Source organism: Nuphar pumila, unplaced genomic scaffold (assembly GCF_984573655.1).
Source record: "Nuphar pumila unplaced genomic scaffold, dmNupPumi1.hap1.1 HAP1_SCAFFOLD_665, whole genome shotgun sequence".
In the NCBI taxonomy this organism is placed as follows: Eukaryota; Viridiplantae; Streptophyta; class Magnoliopsida; order Nymphaeales; family Nymphaeaceae; genus Nuphar; species Nuphar pumila.
The window spans coordinates 22,445-40,035 of NW_028323445.1; the positions used below are offsets into that span (position 1 = coordinate 22,445).

General features: G+C 53.1%; 1 protein-coding gene across 1 annotated transcript; it reads left to right on the forward strand.

Annotated features, from left to right (window-relative positions):
• The first annotated feature begins 10,145 nt into the window (after positions 1 to 10,145).
• On the forward strand, positions 10,146 to 11,033 carry LOC149809933 (uncharacterized). Its single transcript, XM_089994534.1, has 2 exons — positions 10,146 to 10,356; positions 10,465 to 11,033. Exons 1-2 carry the CDS (start codon positions 10,146 to 10,148, stop codon positions 11,031 to 11,033), a joined length of 780 nt encoding a protein of 259 aa, XP_089850660.1.
• The last annotated feature ends 6,558 nt before the right edge of the window (positions 11,034 to 17,591 follow it).

A 17,591-nucleotide genomic window follows, 5' to 3' on the forward strand; every position in this document is an offset into this window, starting at 1 on the left:
GGACGTGCTGGGCCCCAGCGTGGTCTAAAAGCATTCAAATTGTTCGAATAGAACGTCCAAATTGGAACTCAATAGTCACCAATCCATCAAGGTAGTCAAGAAGGGGTATGGTCCACCATATGTACACCCACAACACGTTCTGCGTATAAAGCCATACCAAAGCTGTCCAGGTGGACGCCTTAATGTTGTAAAAGTATGCGTCATCATCAGAAGCAGACAACTTGTTTGCGTGGTTCAGGTTCAAGGCCGAAATCGACTTTGATGGTGCCAACCTGATCAAGAGGTACATGGAGCGAAGAAAGGATATGGACCAGCTGCATGCCCGCTTTGCACTCGCCAGCTCCGCTTCTGACAAGCGTGAGCTCAACATCCTACTCACTGAGTATGGCCAAGAAGTTGTCTCGTGTGTTGGTGCCGAGGTGCGTTTGACTCTGCCCATGGGGACATGGCATGACCCCTGATTGATTGATTGATTGATTTTATGGAGCACTTTCCTGCCTAGCGTTTCGCCCCCGACTGTGTCATTTGCCGCTCCAAGTGCTTGAAAATGGTTCATTTTGGCGGCAGAATGCATCAAAACGTAGGGAATGTATCCGGACCCGACAAATCAGAGGGTCTGGCAAAGCACTGGGGCTTTGGCTCCATGCCTGCGGGAACTGGGTTCCACTCTGCCGGGCATAGAATAAAGCAATCCATCAACCGGGAATCATGCCATGTCCCTTCCGACATGCATGCAGTTTTTTCCACGGCGTTTCTTTTGCCTGGCAAGTTTGTCTGGTGGCTTTTTCTTTGTTTGGCTCGTGATGGGAGCCAGGCACACATGTGACGATGGTGTTGATGATGTATGGTCTGACAACACTACCTCATCCACATGGACATTGGCATCTCAGAGCAGTACATGGAGTTTTTCAAGGTCCCTTATTGCATTTGGCCGTTGCCCCATTCTCCGTCTGTATTCAACAATTAACAACTAGCATATCGTGTGCAATTCTCAAAGTTGTTCGAGAAGCGCTCCTGAGGGCAAGTGTCCGAGTTGCACAGATGTGCAGACGGCAAAGTTTGGAGCCACCCAGGTGGGTACTCGACAAGTGGTAGCTCTTACCGAGCTACCACTGCTGCCGAGCGTCGTGCTTGTCTCTCCACGCACCTGAGCCTTGGGCACAGCCGGCATCTACTCCAGGATCGCACGTATTATCCTTCATAGCTGGTAGTGCTGCCAAAACTCAAATCAATTCAAGTCGTCGGATTACGTATCTGTCGTTCGTTCTATGGCAACATTAGGTAATACAAGAGATGGAATTGCAGCAATCTGGTTTGGCGCGCGATTGCAACCGGCAGACTTTCCACACTTAGATGCTGTACGGTTGTCTGGACTTGCCAAAGTCATAAATTCATACATACATGCTGTCCGTGCAGGTGGACCGAATAGAGTTGGAAATTCAAAGATTAGTGCCAGGCATACGATATGTCGACTTGGAGACGGATCGTGGCCGTTTCTCTGGCTACAAGTCTATCCCCCTGTCCATAAGAGACTCTGTTGACGAGAGTAATGGCGCTGAAAAGGTGTCATCTAAAGCAGTTTAGTCACGTGCAACACTTGAGATGCGGCACAATTGTAATGTCGTTATGAGTTGTGCACGTCCTGTCGTGCCCCTAGCACGTCAACAGGTAGAGCTGTGAAGGAAGCATTAATTGACATCCCTAGGGCTGACTTGAGAAATCCTGTAGACTTTGTCTATGTACGGCCAACTTTTATGAAATGCCCGTTTCTGCCGATTGCATTGAAGTGTACGTAGTGTCAAGCAAGTGGACTGATGCGACTTGATCGTCCGCACTATGTTATTTAGGAAGTGAACGAGAAAGGTGAAGATCTCTGCCAATTTGCAATGTCTAGCAGACGAGATGTCCTGCATCCTGTGGCTTGACATGTTCAACAGTTCAGATGCGCGCATCAATTGCCAGTCCATCGGGAGGACCGACACCCTGCCAGGTGTCGAAGCATGTATACAGGCCATCTTGGAGGTATATTTCAAGTACCTCCTACGTCTATCACATGGGTATGCTATGTGGTGCTTTGTTACACGCACGTGTGCACAAATCAGCAACTATCTGGGATGAAGTGCGAAAAACACACACTCGCTGCGTGTTGAACGTTGAAATACGTAGCACAGCACACCCACCGCATGTTCCACAAATTTCACCCAATCTATTTGCACTAAGTGGTGCGTACGGTTTCATGCCTCATACTCTTTGTCGCGGTGCCTGTTTGGGTAAACTATTGCACTGGTATAGATACCCTACTTCTCCTCCGCGCTTCGAGGAAGTCTTCCGTCGGTGCACTTCTCTGTATCCTATACTCCTCGCGCTTCCTCCCTGTATTGTTTAGCACATGTGATTTGTGTTCGTGTCGTAAGCCATTTCTACTAAACTGGCATCAGCTGCATTGTTACAGGTTGGACGAGGGGATGCCATACTCAGGTAACGAAGCAGCCTACCGGCACTGTGCAGTGCTGTTAAATCCTTACTTTTTTGTGTTTGAGTAACTTGATGGGTGATCTTGGGCTGTATTGGCGCCGAAGCTACGTTCACAATACAAGAGCTGCGACTCAGTCTTGCGGGAGCACTGTGCCTGTATCTTGCTGCCAGGCGTGCGAAAGCGCACATGCTACCGTCTGAGCGTGGTGGTCTTTCGTCTCAGCTTGTTTGCTGTTATTTCTAGAGCTGTCGAACCAACAACCGTGCAGCATACGTAAAGTTGCCTCACCATAAGAAATTCCATCAGAATCACATCATGATTGCACGATTCAATAACTTGATGGACATGGTTTGCGTGCCCTCTTCTTCAATCAGTGTGTAAGTTGTCGAAATCGAGGAACGCCCCCTTGCTGGCCCAGCTTCTTGTGGCTGCGTATACTGCACTCGTTCGCCTAATTTTACGATACTTTGAATTTGCTCGCACATGCGTGCTGCATTTGTTGGACATTGGGGAGTTAATTTGGGAGTCCGGCCTTTGGACAGGGGGTTAGAGCGTTGGAAGGTCCGGTGAGATTACAATTGGCTTCAAGTTCAATCTTATGGACGTCGTACATTACAGTTGTAATGTGTTCCTCCGGTTGCATTCCTTGTCGATTTCCAGGATGTCATACACAATGCTTCTTCACTGCTTCTTCGCACACGGATAGAACCCTTCGTGAACCCCGTTGATACCACAAAAAGATGCCGATCCTGATTCATGCGCAACCATACCAGCAGTACGAGATTTTTGAATGTTATTGCTCGCATCATCTGTTGACATGTGGAAACGTGACTGTAGGTTGAGGGCGCTGCGAGAGAGTGCACGTGGTGGTAACCCTGGCTACAGGCTGAAGCGCGCTCGTGTCGCGCCTTCGAATTCACAACAGACACGCCTGTTTTTCATTTCATCGTACCGCGCGATGACGTGAAGAGCCCAAGCCATACGCAGCAACTCTCATGTCAGCACGGCTCCGTGCACTCGCATGAGTGTCCGCGGCATTCGCGTCTCCGAAACGACATTGTCCCATCCACTCAACCCCCAATTGGCGTCGTCAGAATCAATCGGCTCTGGCTTGATGGAATGCGCGTAGCATGTGAGCACTGTGTGCGTGTAGTCAGCTCTTAGACAACGTAAGCACGCCAGCACGCCGCATCGGCATGCAGAATGTAGGGTCAGACAGCGCACCCTCGCCGCGTCAGAACGCCCCTTCCTTGGAACCACTCGCGAGTCCCGAGCAGCGCGAGGCCATGCATATCGCATCGTACGTGATTAACCCGGAGCAGGACGCCAGCTGCGAGGTCGCTGGCGACAGCTCATTAGAAGCGCACACCAGCTCGCAACAACACCACCACCAGCCAGCACTGCAGCGATACAGTGATGACGTGCTGAAAGGCCTTGTCCCCGAATCAGAGAGCGCGTCCTCTCCAGTCCCATCTGTGACGCCCCGCTCCCGCTCCGTGTCCAGTCTTTTCGGCGTCGCAAGCCTCCCAACAACAGGAACACACACCCCCATCGCACAATCCCCACGCTCTGCATCACCCTCCCCCCACAGCAACCAAGGCGATCTGCAAGACCGCCTACTGAGCCACTTCTCGCCGCAAGCCGCCGATGCCGTGGCGGGAGATGGCGCCTTCCACGTCCCGCCCTTGAGCGCTGGCCCGTCAGCATCCAGCAACGTCTGCTCTGCAGATACCAACGGGCTGCAAACGCAGAAGAGCGGAGGCAAGAGCTTGTGGCGGTTGTTCAGCGGGAAGAAGCCAAAAGACGGACTCGGAACGTTCAAGGGTGGGGGGGCTGGTCAATCGGAGAAAGAGGGGGCTGCAGCGGGCCCCCTGATGACTGATGACTCTGGCCTTATTGTGCAGCGGACTAGGCTGTCAGGTAGTGTGTCTGCGAACGGGCTTTACAACCTAGCACTGAGTGTGAACACCGAATCGCCTGACTCAGAGCCGCAGCATGGGTGGTCCACTCATTCCGAGCTTGCCAAAGGTGCGGCCCCTAATGAACGTGTTTGAAAGACGTGCGATAGGCTCAGCTGTTGGGTCGTCGAGGTAACCGTGGTGGCATGGTGTGTTTGTACGATGTGCGTCTCGGTCCACTTGCACTATCGTTGCGCATCGTTGTTTGGTTCTGGCTCACTTGCATTCTGGCTCACCCTTTGGCCTCAAAGGGAGGGTGGACAATGACATTATGTGTTCGCTTGATGTTACCCCCCACCCACCTCAACCGTTCGACTTACCTTCGTCAAGACAGCATTGGACCCCTTGTGAATGATTCTGTTGGTGCAGTGCTCACCTTGGAGATGCCGTGGTTCCAAACTGACTGATGTATTATGCGCCAATGTCCATGTGGATGCGGTAATGCTGTAGACAGATACATCGTCATTTTGCGCGTGTTCATAGTCTGTCCCACTGCAGAGGAGGCCTTGAAGGAGAGGGGCGTGAAGAGCAGCTCGCGCTGGTGGACTTGGAAGAAGGAGAAGGCAGACGCGTCCGCCCTCGAGCGCACCTCGCTGCTCGAGGCCCACAAGCTCCCCAGCAGGGGCCACTCCCGCCACGAGCGCACCAGCAGCGCCACCGCCCCCGAGAACTCCGCCCTCGAGTCCGGCTTTCTCTCAGACTCCACCACCTCGCATCGGCAGAGCCTTCTAGAGCGTTCCACGCGCGATAGCGCCAGGGCCGCGAGCGCGGATGTTGTTTCTGCGCGCCTATCTTTCGATGCTCACCATGCGTCCGACGGGCGAGAGGCAGCACTGCACTCCAAGGCGCGTCTGTCACTCGTTTGCTGAGCATAATCCCTAACTCTGTGGTCGTGTGCTGGGTACTAGTCCCCGTGTTGTCCGTAACCTCAACCCATGCGGTGCACGCTACTCCGCATGACTGTGTCTCGGCATCTTTGTGATCATCAGCCTACGAGGGAACCTACATGTACAAGAATCATGATTTATTCCATACAGTTGTTGGGTCAAGAGGATTGTAGATGGAGATTTTTGTAATGAACGCTGGACGAACTGACCGATTGAGACTATGGTGTGCTGTGGTAAGTCCGGCTTTGCGAGGTGCTGTTCATTTAAGTGATGGCCATAACAGCACAAAATGCTACTTTTGGAGTTGCTGACATCTGTATGGATGCGGCAGTGACACATGAGGATAAATCATCCTATCCGATTCCCAAGTAGTTCTTGGAGTTGCCAATGTCCATGTGGAAGCGGTAGCGTTGTGAAAAGATACATCACCGTCATTCTTTGCAGTGGCATGAATGCTGTGCTTTCATGACACAAACAAACAACACCACACAGGCGAGGTATCAGCGAACTCTGTCCCGCGCTTGTCGTTTCATTCTGCAAGGGGGCTCTTACCCCCAAGTCGGTACTTTTATCACGCATGCCCTTAAGTACACTTATCTTTAGAGTCTCGCACAACCAGCATTATCTAGATAGTCCGACACTCGTGACCGTGCAGGCGTCGAATTCCTTGTCGACCGTCGCCCTAATCCCAGAGACCAAGGGGGGGTGGTTCTGGGGCAACAACGCCACACGCTCCTACGTCAAGTCCCCCCCTCCTGCAGCGCACCTTGCGAACGTGATTGACCGCGCCGATGGAGATGTCCTTGAGCGTGACGATGGTGAGTCAGCTGTGACGAAGCCAAGTTGGCTATCCAGCTTCCGCCGGCTCTCGGCGTCCACAGAGGCCCAAACCCCGCGGAAGACCTCTTCCACCCCAGGTAGCATGCCCTCGTTCAAAACAGCTGCGGGTGGCTCGCTGGCGTCTTCGTTGATAGACCAAACTTCCATCTCAGTCGTCCCGGAGGATGACTCGGTGCCTCCGGGTGCCGATGGAGAGGAGAGGGGCGGAGCTGCGTCGTGGGGGGGGGAGGAAGCCCCCGACCGCGGCGTTAAAGGCCGCAAGGGCCACCGTCGGCACGCGAGCATGACTTCCCTGCTCTTCAAGTGGAAGGTGCGCTTGTCCTTGTCCCTATCCTCATCCTCGTCCCTGTCCTTTGCCTTGCCCCTGTTCTTGTCCTTGTCTGTGTGGTATGAGAATTGTGCAGCACTTCATGTCCATGTGAATGCGATAGTGTTACAAAAGTTGCAGCGTCATGATGTCCATGTGGATGCGGTAGTGTTGCACAACATCACAGCTTCTTGATCTCCAATGTTGCAAGCGTTACATTGTGCGTCGTGATCTGCTACTTTTGTTCAGAGTCGGTTGTTTCCTCTCCTTTCCCGCGCTTTCCCCCATGTGTTATGTATGCTGCATGTTTTGAATGGACGCGGTAATGTTGTGAACAGAGCGCTGGATCGACCACAGCAGCTGGTCTTGGTGTGGGTGCGAGCACGCCCAGAATGCGTGTCGAGGCATAACGGGCAATGGTGCAGTATCATTTGGAGTCATGTTTTTGGCTGGTGATTGCACAGCACAGAATTCAGGGGGGTGTCAGCGAGTGCTTCGCCAGGCAGTTTGCTTTGTGGGTCTGCATCCCTGACAATGCATGATTACCTGGGGCAGAAGATGCAACCACACTGGACGATGAACAGCATGTTTAGCAGCCGCAAAGTACAATGATGGTCTTTGCTCCGAAGCACTTCACCTGGATTTGCCAATGTCCATGTGGATGCGGCAGCGTTGCGGAAACACACATCCTCGTTGTATTGAGATGTGAAACGGCACCGGCATTGCTGGAAGTGTGTGTGGGCACCGTCCCACTTTGGCGCACTTAATTGTCACACAAGAGTACCAACATTGCGGTGGTGTGTTGCAGAAGGAAGACTTTGCGGTGGAGGAGGTAGGATCGGCAGCGGAGTTGACAGTGGAGGGGGCGGCGTTGAGGCGAGGGGCCAAAACGGAGCGGAGCAACGTGGCCGACCCCACTTCAAAGGCAGCTGCCCGAAGCTGCTTTGGCATGAGCCGCACTATGAGTGCGGATGAGGCGGACTACCTTCCTCGCCTTCACATCGAGGTACGAGGCACACGGGCCACCGATACAATGTTTGATGTGCAGGCTTTTTCAAAGAATATGCATATTTTTTTACATCATTGCAAACTGCCTTCACTTTGAGGTGCAACGTGCAGAAATCAACATCACACCCCACCCCCCCTCAATTGCTAATGAGCTGAATGGCCTCCTTTCGTGAGCCGCCTGTGTACACAAAGTACGCAAAGATTCTGTCTTGCCCAATGGACAATCTACTGCAGGGAAGAGAGCTGTGGGCGAGTTGGAAACGGTTTCTGTATCCTGGGAAGCTGCTGTTTGAAGCGGGGTGTGTGGCATACTTTGGCTTTGGAGTATTTCCGTTATTCACTTGAGGAGCTGCCGTCCTTGCAGGGGCTTCAAGAGGGCGCAGTAGGGCTGACCAACCTCGGAAACACGTGCTTCATCAACTCCGCCCTCCAGTGCCTCCGCTGCACACCCACCCTCCTGCAAGGCCTCGTCTTTCCTCCAAACCTTGCAGCACTCCTCGAGGAATCCCGCCTCCGCTCGCAGTCCCCAGGAGCCCTCACCCTTCCCTCCCAGGAGGCGTCCACCAACGGCACCGCCGCAAGCATCCTCGTCGAGTCGCTGCCCACAGCAACAACACCCACCGGCTCACCGCGCTCCCGATCGCTCTCGCGAGTCGCGTCCAGTCACGAGTCCCTCAGCGTGCTTAAGGCCGCCCCCGTCCCGCGATCACACTCGCTAGCGCGGTCACACTCTTGCAGCTCCGCCGGCCGCTCCCCCGAGGGAGCACCCTCCGCAGGCGCCCCATCCGAGCGTGGGCTCGACCGCGACTGGCCCCCCCCGGAGGCGCCTGCGCAGTCGGCACCTCTCTCCGCCAATCCATTCCCAGCCCATGGCACACTGCTTGTCTTGCCACGGGAAGAGGCAAGTGCAGCAGTCAACGCATCAGCTTCACACGCTCCTGGTCCGCATATCACCCCTGTTGCTGAGTCACCCCACGACGCACAGCCGAGCCTGCTGCCGTCTGGCGTGGCAGGGGACACCGAGGTCGCCCCGACAGTAGCGCCTGTAGAGCACAGTCTCTCGGGTGGTGAAGGTTTGCAATTGAGCGACGAAACAGCGACGCTTTTGGCTGATTCAGGGGCCAAGGCGCCACCGCCACCGCCCGTGCTGGTGCGAAGCTCGAAGGAATCGCTCGATGCAGCCGAACGGAGCTCATCACAGGGCAGCGCAGCGGAGGACGCTGCTGCTGACGAGGACGTCGCCGGTGACCGGGACACTGGCGCCGGTGACGAGGACGCGAATGACGACAGCAAGGAGCCCCCTCCTGATGCAGTGCTGCCCCTCTTCCAGCCCGCGACAAAGGAAGAGGTGGTCGTCAGCATGCTGGAGGTGATGAAGCGGCTGTGCGAAAAAGGCGGAGATGCCGTTGCAGACACTCGCCCGGTAGCTTCGCTGATGAGGCAACTTTACAGCTCCCTTCAGCGATACGCTCAGGTGTGTGTTGTTGATCGCCTGCCCTGATGGCTCAGCCGTCGTGTTGGCAGCGAATCTGCAGATCGCACACCCCTTGCATGTCCTTTTGGCGCCTATTGCAGTGTGCTCCATTTGCTCAGCATGTGTTGGTCACGCATTGTTTCTCCATGCAGGATGTGCGTTGATCCCGTGGTGTTCTCCAGTGTCTGATCAACGCCTGGACTGCCCCGTGTTCAGAGATGTCTGCCATACAGCGAGACTGCCCTCGCTTCGCTCAGGTAGTCGAATTCGGAGACACAGAAAAGCGTGTTTCTTTGAATACAGGGGGTTGTTTTTCCCAACTGTCAAGTTTCTATTGGTGCTTACAGTATTTTTAACAAAACCAACAAAATAACCAAACAAAACATCATCATCACACGCTTCTCGGTGCTACAGGGCCGACACTTTTGTGATGGAGGCCAGCACGATGCCCAGGAGCTCATGCGAGTCATCCTCGATGTGCTGCACGAGTCACTCAACCGGGTCGTCGTCAAGCCGCCCTACGTCGGGGCCACTGACGTCGGTCCCGAGAGCGCGCGCAGCAAGGCCGACCGGCTTTGGGCGTCCTATCTCTCGGTTGACTCCTCCCCCATCACAGACCTCTTCTCAGGGCAGCTTGAGTCCAGCATCCTATGCCACAAGTGCCAGACGACCTTCCACACCTATGAAGTCTTTCAAGACATCTCGCTGTCGCTCACCAAGGATGGTGTGTTTCCATGTTTGGTGGTGTCGTCTGTTGCACCGCTCCGCATGCACATGGACATCAGCAACTCCCAGTTGCTGTAATTTCAGGTTGCTTGCGCGGTTGGGTGGGTGTGACCGGATTGATGGGGCGATGGCACCGTGCTGTCTATGACTTGATATCGGTTTAAAGTGGGACTGACACCGACATGCGCCCAGCAATGCGCCTTCCAGACTGCTCTTACTTATGATCAGTTAATGACCAGCTGACTTGTTCATCCTGGTCAGCATATTGACGTACTTGTAGGGCTGGTTTGTTGGGATTTCAGACCTGATCAGCCACATATTAGTCCATGACACACCCACCTCTTCCCAAAGAACTCCACATGCTTTCTAATCGAAACGCTCACAGGCTGATCCATGTGCGTCTACATGATTTGCTTTGCGTTGATGTCTGTCTACATGTACCATAGGCAGTATCTGTTATCTGGGTACGATGGACCGCACGAAAACCCCAAACAAAGTCGGCTGTGAAGTATTCTTGAAGAAAAGCTTACTCGCTTATCAGACAACAAACAACAACAACAAACCTTCACCCGTATTATACACAATCTCACATTTCAAGGCAGAGTTAGCCACAAACCTCCGAAAATTTGTTTTCGGCAGGCGCCTCGTCCACTGGATGGACCAGCGTTTTGCCATGTTTGGTAGTTTGCCGGTGGCGATGCTGAAAGCTCGCGACTTTTGAGGGCGGAAATGGTGATCGAGCCTCGTTTTTTTGTTGATTCGCTGCTCACCACCCTTTCCATCCGCAGGCAAGTCGAGTTTCTTTAAGAGCAAAGCGCTCGACAACCTCGACGACTGCCTGCGGGCGTTTGCCAGTGAGGAGAAGCTCGACAAGAACGACGCGTTCTACTGCACACACTGCAAGGCACATTGTGCGGCTACCAAGACAATGCGAGTCCACCGATTCCCTCGCTGCCTCATGCTGCACATCAAGCGCTTCAAAGTGCAGAACAAACAGCACGTTAAAATGACCAACAGCATCGCATTCCCCATCACCGATCTCCGCCTCGGCCACATCGCAAGCGACATGTGGGGCCTGGTCCCGGAGTTTCGGCTGCGCTACGACTTGTATGCGGTCTCCAATCACATGGGCTCTCTCTCGTCCGGTCATTACACGGCGGCGTGTAAGCTACAGTGCGAGGACGGCTCGCAGCAGTGGTTCAATTTCGATGATGCCGTGGTGACCAAGATCACCCCCGAGAAGATCCCCTCGCAGGATGTTTACATCATGTTCTACGTCCGCCGAGATGCGCCGGATGCAGGCGCCCTGGCGCCCCCTCGGTCGCCTGCGGACGCCACTCAGCGCGCCCCAGTGTAGTCAATACGCCATGACGATGCAACCCTAGCGTTGCATGACGCGAGCGTCCTCAGTCGGCTGCTTGTTACCTGCCGTCCGAGCACCGAATAGAAAACTCGAGCGAATTACCCGACCTTGGGGGGGTTCTCGGCACACGGAATGTGCTGGGCATTGCTTAGGTGGCCCGGCAATGTCCAAGTACTGTGTCTGACTCAGCGTATCGCCAGACTGGTTGATTTGCCGGTCCAGGTGCTCGAAAATGCATCAATTTCCAACGCATGAATGGGGGTCAATCCCCAAGCTGGCGAAGCACTGGTCTGAGTTAGCAAGGTGAGACCTCTTCCAGTGGCAGTTGTCCGAACGGCCGTCACAATGTACCGCACAATCGGTATATTTTTGCCCTCGGTACATACTTTGTTTCTCCCTCTGGTGCCAGTTCTGTGAGCACGAGCAGGTTTGCCTGCCAGATCTCGATGCTGGGCACCTTGTCGCACAATCTGCGTTGCATTTTGAAATTGCATGAACACACAGGAGGCCTTGAGAGACAGGTTGGTGAATTTTTAAAGGTCGTAGGGTCTGGTACGCTTTCCGATCGCCAGCTTTCCGATGTAGCCTGGCTGGATGGCATCTGTGGGAGCGATATTCATGTCGATAGCATGGCGTGCGGCACAGTCGCTTGCAGCAGGCTCCAAAGAACTTGCTTTCCTTCAGAAGCAATTGCTCTGATCCCTACGACCCCTGAGACCCCATGGCTGGCAACAGACCGACCACCCCCAAGTGTCAGCCTTGAATGGTCCCCTTCAGAGCTTGCATGGTCCACTCACCAGTACACACAGTCCGGTCTGGTCTACATAGGTAGGAGCACAGCTCGGGGTGACATGTTTCTCAAGTGTCAGAACGTGTGCGAGTTGTTGCCCTTTGTGGTTGGTTCGGTCGATGTCCTGCTCCTGTTTAGCTCGCTGTCCTTTCACGACCAAGCTTGTGCCACGCATGGCGCTTCAACCTGCTACCTGGGAGTAGCAACCCAAAGATGAGCTCAGCAGCTGCCTGAGCATCAGTGTGCACTTCGACCAGGGTGCACACTCTAGTCGTGTTGGCTGCCACAATGGCTCCACCCCATCCTGACAATCCAATGCTGGAGCAATATGCACCCACAGATCTAGTGGCATCACTCCCAGCATTCGCTTTTTGCCCCTTCCTTTTCCCATTTACGCCCAAGATAATGCATCTGGTGTCACCCCTGCGTGCTCTCATATGGAGAAACATGCATATCAATATGCAACTACACCGGGCTTCTCCCAGCATGCTCAGTAGCTGCATATAATGAAAGGACTACAACGAGTATGCTTGTAACGGTAGATGATGCAGCTCGTGTTGCTCCTGCGTGCTCTCATGTGCGTATGTGGGTGTACTGTGGAACTTAAGTTCATACTAGTCAGCATCAGTGAGTATGACTCAGCTGCTCAGCACCTGCTTGGGTTCTTGGCTGTACCTTGGCCTGTGCCTGTATAACTGCCTCGCAGACGTGCGCCTCAGGTTATGTGTTTTGAGCTACTGCGCAGCTCAAGGGCTCATTCACATCTCAGCTGCAGTATAATGGTAGACAATGTCCATGTGGATGCGGTAGCGTTGTTAAAAGATACATCAACATCAACAATGCAGCTCGTACTGCCCCTGCGTGCTCTCAAGTGTGTATAACTGTAGACAGAAACTAGTGCTGCATGTCACCCCTGTGGGCACTCTTGTTCGTACAGCAGTGTACCCACGCACGTGCAGCATTTTGCCCTTGCGTGCTCTCTGGTATGCATGACGCTGCGCTGCGTGCTGTTGAGCCAGCTAGCCACGCCTTCTGCTTTGCCAAAATAAATAACGGCGCTGGAAACCTGCCGTGCGTGATCGCTTTGTCCTCCGACAATCAATTTTGTTCCCCAACCCATTCACCATTCCTTGCTGGTGCTGGCCCTGTAGCGGTAGATGCTGACGTAAGCTCAGCTCTTCGCTTGACTGTTGTGATCGGTGACGCTTGGACCATCAACCAGACACTAGGCGTTGTTAAATTTGATCACCCGACTTCGCTGTAGCTGCCATAACTCTCAGGCGCGCATGTGACGCTGTGCCTTTTGTACACAATTGATCATTCAACTCACCACATGGCTATGTTGCAAACGTTCTATTGTGCGTCGTGATCTGCTACTGTTGTTACCTTTGTCGAGCCTGTTGCTGTCATTCAGAATCGGTTGTTTGCTCTCCTTTACCACGCTTTCCGCCATGTGCCATGTGTGCTGCATGTCGAATCACAAAAGGCCTCGATGCTGGGATTGTAAGAGCTACTGAAGCAGTGTAATTTCACATGCCATCTCCGTCTAGCACAAAATTTAACATGTCTGATGAATGGCTAAGATTGGCCCTCGGACCGTTGCCGGGAGGAGTTGAGGTGCATCGGTATGGCCAAGAGAATATATATACCCTTGCATAGTGAGGGCATGGCCATCATGGTTGAAGGGTCTCCCAACGTGTATTCCAAGTGAAGGTACGAGAGGTACGTTTGCACTTACCACAAAGCATATCAGCTGCATAAGTTCAGCCCCAAGATCATCAGGCCTGTCAAAGTGTTTGAAGCCAGCGCTAATGGCTCCACTGCGCAGTCGCAGCTACCCGAGAGCTTGCAGATACGCAATAAGGTGTCGGTGGCTGTGGTCAAACCCTTCAAGTAGAGGGAAGGAGCTGAGGCTGCTCCTGTGTGGATCGATGGCAAACACGAGCGGGAAGTTTGAGAATGGGGAGTTTGAGGCTGAGGCAATCCGGAAAAACATGCAATGTCATCAATGCCTGGGACAAGCGCCTTGCCATGTCGGGCCAAGACAATTGAAAGGGAAACAAGATAGGTTGCACGCCAATACTTGATGTTCAACAATACAGTAGAGTTGCATTGGACACAGAACTAGGTAGCACTATCCATGTCCAAATACCTCCTGACAAAGGTGGACATACACCTCCATAGGTCCATGTATTCCGTTACCATGCATTCCCCTACCCGTATGCTTCAGCTACTGCCCCGCAGGGCGAGAGAGCGAGGGAGCGAAGCGACCGAGTGATCTTGTTAATCATACTGTGATTATTAACCACACCTTACAGACAAGGTAATAATGATGTATCTTTTGCAACAATACCGCATCCACATGGACATTGGCAACTCCAAGAACTACTTGGGAATCAGTGCTACCATTGCTTTCATCTGAGGCAAGCGTACCTGGACCAGCCTGACCTACCATATCCTGGTCGCGAGGAGAAAAGAACATTCTGAGTTCCAGGTTCAGTGGAAAGGCAATTACGAGACCTCGTGGCACGAAGTTAAGGCCTGTGAACACAGCTTTGAGACTGTGGAATAATATCTTGCTCAGTGTACAAAGAGGATCAGGTCCCAGATACACAAGGCTCTGACACCTGAAGAGGTGACCTGGCACTGTACGCTCAGAACTGAGGCGCTGAGTTTACACAATTAGTGTAAAGAGGATTGTGTGTGCGGGCCAGTGCACCAAGTGGGGGGAGTTCCCTGTCTCCCCACACCTATACAAGTTCGCGTTGGCGGCATAAGCTCGGAATCGTTTGAGTCAAGGGACCCCGCTGGATCCGAACACAAAGGCAAGTCGCCGCCGACGTCTAAAGGGAAGACGCTATGGGAGACCGTGGAGGAAGCGGCTAGGTCAAAGGAGAAGAGGGCTTCATCAGCCATGGCTCCAACGGATGGGAGTCAATGGCGAAGGAAGCCCGAGGCAGTAAATGGGGATAACGGGGCATCCGCTTCAAACTCTAATAGGTTTGTGATGTTGGTAAAGCCATTGGGGGCCGCGCCTAACACGGCGGGAGCGGACAGGGCTCGTCCAAGTCCGCTGGGGACCTGAGTATAGAATGTACAAGGCGTCCACAACCAACACACAAAACGATTCAAACCGATTGCGATGTTGAGATCATACATTCATTCAACATGGACTTTCACCATTGCTTAAAATCTCATATCCAAGGCAAAGCAACATGCATCCGAATCGAGCACTATTTCTCACTAACTTTCTCTGTTAGTTTCACAAGTGAATACCGAGCACGATGCCATGCAGATGGGGCTCTAATGAACATGTTTTGATGTGGCTGATTGGAAATTTCGAAATTGAGCAATGCAGTGCCAGTTGCAATGCGTCGAAATTCGCGTAATATGACACCGGATCCGAATAATGTCGATCAAGTGGCATTCCGTACACCGAACATGTCGTGCAACCAAGGGATTGGAAGCAATGAAGTCGAATAATGACTGTCATCGGCAAAGCGACATCTTGGGAAGCCCCAACTTGCGTATGATATGTATGTGATATCAGATTGATATACCGTATCGCCGCTAACTATTCAATCACGCTAATATTCAAACTTTGTCCGAATCCCGCAAACCACTCAACCGCAGGTACAATAAATCAGGATTATTATGATAGCCCCGAAAATAAGATAATAAAAATCACTATTTTTCGACCAATAAATTTCTGGAGATTTTGGATGAAATTTTTCGAACGGCCATTTATTTTATTGGCGATTTTGGTTAAATATTTAGCGGTACAGTACCTAGACAGCGAGGGTAGCACCGATACTTACCATACCAATGCTTGGTGCGTGGTAGAACACGCTGACCAGTCCCATACCGGTGTATGTTGGTTGCCTACGATCTAGCCAATTTCAACTTACATAGAACAATCAAATCCACAGTCTTGCCATTGGACGCGCAGTGCGCCTCAAATGTCGACCTTCGGCTTGATGCAAACTGCCAATAGTGCCTTGCTCGCTGTGGGGAACAAGCCTAGAAGCAGAGGAGGGCCGGCTTCAGGCGCGTCGAAATCGAGCATCCGATCCGACGCGGCCAAGCGCCCGTGACAACGGCAGTCATGGGCCGCCGCGAGCGCGTCTGGACTTGTCGCCGGTGGCTGGTGGAACGCAGCATCTGAACATTGTGGTCCTGGCGCGTCACAGCCTCGCCATGGACCCCCTCTGACCATTGCACGCTTGAATTTATGATTAGCGGGTACCGCGCATCTCCATCCGTGCCCGACCAATCAAAGTCGATGAATCGTACTTCCGGCTCCGGCACGCCATCAATGAAGCGCACCATCACATTGTTGTCCCGGACGTCCCCGTGAACGCCAGTAACACTGCCGATGTGATGGACCTAATCGAGGCGGTTGAGTGCGGCCTCCCGTGCTGCCGAGGATCACCTTTACTTGTCAATGTGCAGAGCATTTTCCAGCCATTCTCCGGCCACAAATCTTCCATCTCAACATGGTAGAACCCCCCAAGTAGTTGTTCGCAAAGGTGCAACTTGGGCGCACGGCCAGTTTTCGCCCATTCCAGAAAAGAAAAGAAATACGCCAGCCCAAATGTACGATTCCACATACTGTCTCACCGTACCGTCGGCAGAATCTGACAATACGCCCCTCTGCCGGAGACTCCGATGTCACGCAATAAACCATATCTTGCGCGGACGGCGCCACATCTTTGCTGCACGGTGTTGGAGGGGGTACGTAAGCATGAGGTCTTCGTTGATCTTGTCGTCGCGAGGCGCTTACAAAACAGGAACTCCATTCGTTTGCAAGGCGTCGAGCTGCGCAGTGTGTGCGGGCGTACTGCCGGCCACACTTGCGGACACCGCAAGGTAGTAAGCAGGCAGCTCAGCAGCCGGACGGCGCAGTGCGGCAAGCGTCGCAATCAAGCGTCGCATGAGCTCAGAGTCGTGCTCAAATGCGGAGTAAATGTGGAGCAACGGCGTCAGGTTGGACCATGACGCGGTGCAAAAACGTCAACGCACTGATGCGTATGCAAGGCCCAATGACTTCGATGCGCAGGGCCGGGCAGCAGGTGTGCTTGAAGGTGTTGGTCGTCTTGCAATCTTTGTGAGTCCAATAGTTGTAGTACGCCATAGCACCATGCAAACATGGGTCTGCTCTGCCGCCGAGCCCGATCTCATTCTGAATCTCAACGAACGCCAGCACCGACTCTGACTGCACAATCCACAACAGTGTTAACTATTTCCCCACATTGACGCACAGGCTTTTTAATCCAATCATGCGACCATAAACATCAGTTGGCTGCAAAGGTTCTTTGGCTGTAACTGAGCTTGAAAGATGACTGCATTGGATTACTCAGAGGAGCAAGTGAAATAGTGCGGATGCGGATGTGATGGCTGCAAAGTTAGGTCCTGTTCAGGAAGGAGTTAGCCTGGGCTAACTTGTCAATGACTGGGATGATCACCGCTCTTCCTCCTGATTCGTCAGCATACGTAAGCGAAACAAGTTGCAACTCGTACGAGTTAGCGCTGCAAGTTAGAACCCCCACCTGAGGGAATGCAACTTGCAGCTCTAAGTCTAAGTTGCACCCCAAATTGCTGCTACAGGTGTACTTAGTGGTTTGGGTTCGGCATGGCTGGAGTTACTGTCAAACATTGGGCTGAGCACCAAACGCCCGATGGCATGGGAATGACATCGGTACATACGGCAACAAGCGTGGTTTCAAGCTCGTCGAGAGCGCGATATTTCCCTCAGTTTGTAC